Source organism: Heptranchias perlo, chromosome 20 (genome assembly GCF_035084215.1).
Source record: "Heptranchias perlo isolate sHepPer1 chromosome 20, sHepPer1.hap1, whole genome shotgun sequence".
Lineage (NCBI taxonomy): Eukaryota > Metazoa > Chordata > Chondrichthyes > Hexanchiformes > Hexanchidae > Heptranchias > Heptranchias perlo.
In genome coordinates this window covers 1,662,634-1,667,596 of record NC_090344.1, presented here as the reverse complement: position 1 = coordinate 1,667,596, position 4,963 = coordinate 1,662,634, and the positions used below count along the sequence as shown (strand labels likewise).

The 4,963-nt window shown below is 44.1% G+C and overlaps 1 protein-coding gene across 1 annotated transcript; it reads left to right on the top strand.

The window, feature by feature from the left end:
* The first annotated feature begins 1,543 nt into the window (after nt 1–1,543).
* LOC137336054 (probable G-protein coupled receptor 139) lies at nt 1,544–3,730 on the top strand. The gene is made up of 2 exons (XM_068001556.1): nt 1,544–1,595; nt 2,829–3,730. Exons 1-2 carry the CDS (start codon nt 1,544–1,546, stop codon nt 3,728–3,730), a joined length of 954 nt encoding a protein of 317 aa, XP_067857657.1.
* Nucleotides 3,731–4,963: the final 1,233 nt, after the last annotated feature.

The window sequence follows — 4,963 nt, the reverse complement described above, 5'->3', positions numbered from 1 at the left end:
GTGTCAGTATGTACAGGGGTCTGTGAGAGTGAGTTAATATATAAAAGGTTACTCAGGCATGTACACATTCAGGCTGTACCCAGACTACGTCAGTATTACAGGGATCTGTGAGATTGAGTGGATATTTACAGCGGCACCAGGGATTATAGACATTCAAGATGTACCCAGATTATGTCAGTATTTAAAGGAGTCTGTGGGAGTGATTCAATATTTGCAGGGGTGCCAGGGATTGTAGACTATCAAGCTGAACCCAGACAATGTCAGTATTTACAGGGGTCTGTGAGTGTGAATTAATATATAAAGGAGTACTAAGGGCTGTAGGTATAGAGGGATCCCCGTATTGTGTCCGTATGTCCGCGGATCTGTGAGAGTGGGTTAATATATAAAGGGGTACTAAGGGCTGTAGACATTCGGGGAGTTGCCAAACTGTATCAGTATATCTCGGGGTCTGTGAGAGTGAGTCGATATTTGCAGCGGTACCAGGGACCATAGACATTCAAGATGTACCCAGATTATGTCAGCATTTATCGGGGTCCGTGGGAGTGATTCAATATTTACAGGCATACTAGACAGCAAACATACTTATACAGTCCACAGACTGTGTCAGAAATCGCAGTAACCAAACTATATTTTTCGAAGTATCCAGAGCCTATATCATTGTCTGTAGGAATATTTGCAGGGAAATCCATAGACTATGCGAATATTTACAGTAGAATCCAAAGACAGTGCCATTTTTTGCAGATAGTTCCAAAGACTGTACCAATATTTACAAGAGGGTCCATAGGCTTGCCGATATTGACAAGGTATCGAGAGATTGTACCAATATTCACGGGATGGTCTCCAAACTGACTGGTAAAATGGTTCAGTCTCCATCTCAGTGTAAGCCCAACCCTTGAGAATTGGTTAGAAACTCTCTGAAACTAAAGGATTTCATTCGGAAATAATCTGCAATATGTAAATGAAGCTGCTCTCGCTTCACATCCGTGCTGTCAGACTGCAGGTCTCATAGTTTCGGTTCTTTCAAACATTTATGAAAATAATATACTGGGCTTTGAGCTTTCCATCTGTGTAATATTTGGTTAAATATATGTTGTGATATAAAATTTGTTGGATTTAAAGTTATTAACTGAATCTGTTTGTTCAGCGATTGTAATTAATATCAGTCTCCATGGGCCCTGATTGTGTCACTGAAGTGTTTCTCTCTGCTATAAATAATCGACTACTTGCAACATGTTCTCCCATAGTGTCAGGGGGTGCATCACCTCCGGCACTAACAGAGATCAGCGGCTCTACAGAAAGGGAAAGCATAGATCGGAATCGGAGAGCAATAGATTGGAATGTTACAACAATGGGTCGGAATCTGAGAATAATAGATTGGAATATTACAACAATGGGTCGGAATCTGAGAATAATAGATTGGAATGTTACAACAATGGGTCGGCATCTTAGAACCATAGATTGGTACAGTCCATTCTGGGTTTTTCAATATCTGCATGACGATTATGATTCCATATCAATAGAGTGGTGGATATTTTATGCGCTTATGGGGATAAAAGTAATTTATTATCCTCTCCTCGTTGCTGTTGGTGTTCCTGGTAAGTCTCTGTATCCAGTTATTAATTCTATGAAACATCTTTCACTTTATTACTGTTCTTGTTATTCCCTGTCCAACATTCGTTGCTGTTGGTGCGCCTGGTAAGCATCTATATCCAGTTTAAAATTTAATGGCGGTACCCGCGATGGGAGATATATTGATACGGAGAACAGGAGTGGGAAATATATTCACGCAGGTTTTTTGGATGTGAGATTTCAGTTACATTGTGTCCTTGGGGTGTTTCAGTATTTACAGGGGGTCCAGAGATGGTAGCAATATTTACAAGGGATCCAGAGACGGTACTAATATTAGCAGGCGATCCAGGGACAGAACTATAATTGACAGGGGATCCAGAGATGGTACTAATATTTGCAGGTAGTCCAGAGACGGTCCGAATATTCACAGGGAATCCAGAGACGGTACGAATATTCACAGGGAATCCAGCGGTGGTACTACTCTTTACAGTGGATCCGGAGATGGTACCAATAATTACAGTGTGTCCAGTGACGTTACTAATATTTACAAGGGATCCAGCGACGGTACTAATATCTACAGGGGACCCACAGATGAAACTAATATTTACAGGGGATCAAGAGATAGTACTACAATTGAAGGAATATCCAGAGATGTTACTAATATTTACATTGGGTCCAGAGACGGTAGTAATATTTACATTGTGTTCAGAGACGGCAGTAATAATTACAGGGGATACAGAGATGGTACTAATATTTATGATGGGTCTAGTCTGGTATATCATAGAATCATAGAATCCAGAGACGGTAATAATATTTACAGTGGGTCCAGAGATGATACTAATATTTACAGGATGATATAGAGAAGGTATTAATATTTACTGGCGATGCAGAGTCAGAACTAATATTTAGAGTTGACCCAGAGGCGGTAATAATTATTACAGTGGGATCAAGAGATAGTACTAATATTTACAGGGGATCCAGAGATGGTACTAATATTTAAAGGGGATCAAGAGACAGTACGATTTTTTACAAGGAATCCAAGATGGTGTTAATTTTAACAGGGGATCCAGAGACGGTACTAATATTTACACGGGATCTAGAAACGGTACTAATATTTACAGGGGATCCAGAGACGGCACTAAGATTTACAGGAATCCAGAGACGGTACTGATATTTACAGGGGTCAAGAGAAGGCACTAATATTTACAGGGGGTCCCAGCCTGATACATAATTTCATTGTTTATTTCTTTTCCTTACAGTTAATTTATTGACGATTCTGATCATGTCTCGGGGAAAGTGCGGTCTCTCGAAATGTGTCACTCGCTACCTGGTGGCGATGGCAGAGGCGGATCTACTGGTCGTTATCACCGATCTGATACTCAGGCAGATTCCGATTGCTTATATGTTTCACTTTCAATTCGTGAAACGGTCCATTCCCGTCTGTAACATCCACGCCGTCCTGCTTTTCGCAGCCACAGACTGTTCTGTCTGGTTCACCGTCACTTTCACCTTTGATCGATTTGTGGCCATTTGTTGCCAAAAGCTGAAAACTAAATATTGCACGAAGAGAACGGCGGCTGTGGTTCTCGGAACAGTGACTGTGCTGAGCTGTTTGAAGAATACTTTCTGGTACTTTATGTTCACGGGTCGGTATATGCTTGTCAATGAACCCTGGTTTTGTGATGTAACACTAAATTTTCTGTATTCACGTGTGTGGGCAGCAATCGAACTCCTTTATTATATCCTCACTCCGGGGGTCCCATTTGTTCTGATTCTACTGCTCAATGCCTTAACCGTCAGGCACATTTCAGTGGCCAGCAGAGCCCGCAGGAGACTCCGAGGCAACAGCAGTGGGGAGAATCCCAGAGACCCAGAGATGGAGAGCAGAAGGAAGTCCATCATTTTACTGTTTGTTATCTCAGGAAACTTTATACTGTTATGGGCGCTGTATATGGTGTTTTCTATATGCAACCGGATATATTATTTAGGGTATTATTCTGTATATCTACATGGCTTTATACAAGAAATAGGATTCATGCTCCAGCTCCTGAGTTGCTGCACAAACACTTGTATTTATGCCGTGACACAAACTAAATTCAGAGAGCAGTTGAAAAATGTGGTGAAATATCCCTTTATTGTGATTGTTAAATTCATTAAATAATTGGAAGATCTGAAGACTTTCCAACAGCAGAGTCAGTGTTGTGTGATACGGTGTCTGATTTTCTCTCCACCAGGCCGGGGCGCTGCAAACACTGTGTATTCTGCAATCACTTTATAAACTGAGGCTATTGATCAAGCAATGGACAGCGTTTCTCACGGTTTACATCTCATGCAAGTACAAGTTGTAAAATAACACGTGGCTGCTAATTGCACCAAATGAGATACCATATCGGAGAAATTAAAAGGTAATAAAATTAACAACAATACAAGGTGCCGGTAAACAGATTGTTAATGGCGCGGGAGGTAGAGGAGATCCCTGGAGAGTAGGTGCCGGAGACCAGTGTGTTAATAGTGCTGGAGGTAGAGGACATCCCGGGGCTGAATGTGCCTGTGACCAGTGTGTTAATGGGGCTGGAGGTAGAGGAGATCCAGGGACTGCATGTGCCGGTGACGAGTGTGTTAAAGGGGCAGGAGGTAGACGAGATCCCGGGACAATAGGTGCCTGGACCAGTGTGTTAATGGTGCTTGAAGTAGAGGAGATCCCGGGATTATAGGTGCCTTGACCAGTTTGTTAATGGGGCGGGAGGGAGAGGAGATCCTGGGAATGTAGGTGCCGGTAAACAGATTGTTATTGGCGCCGGAGGAAGAGGAGATCCCGGGAGAGTAGTGGCCGGTGACCAGTGTGTTAACGCGGCCAGAGGTAGTGGAGATCCTGGTAATGCAAGTGCCGGTGACCAGTGTGTTAATGCGGCCGGAGGTAGTGGAGATCCTGGTACTGTAGGTGCCGGTGACCAGTGTGTTAATATTGCGGGAGGAAGAGGAGATCCCGGGGCTGTAGGTGCCGGTGATCAGTGTGTTAATGGGGCGGGAGGAAGAGGATATCCCGGGGCTGTAGTGGCCGGTGATCAGTGTGTTAATGGGGCGGGAGGTAGAGGAGATCCCGGGACTGTAGGTGTCGGTGATCAGTGTGTTAATGGGGCGGGAGGTAGAGGAGATCCCGGGACAGTAGGTGCCTAGACGAAGGTGTTAATGGGGCGGAAGGTAGAGGAGATCCTGGGAATGTAGGTGCCTGGACCAGTGTGTCAATGGGGCGGGAGGTAGAGGAGATCCCGGGATAGTAGGTGCCTGGACCAGTGTGTCAATGGGGCGGGAGGTAGAGGAGATCCCGGGACAGTAGGTGCCTGGACCAGTGTGTTAATGGGGCGGGAGGTAGAGGAGATCCCGGGACAGTAGG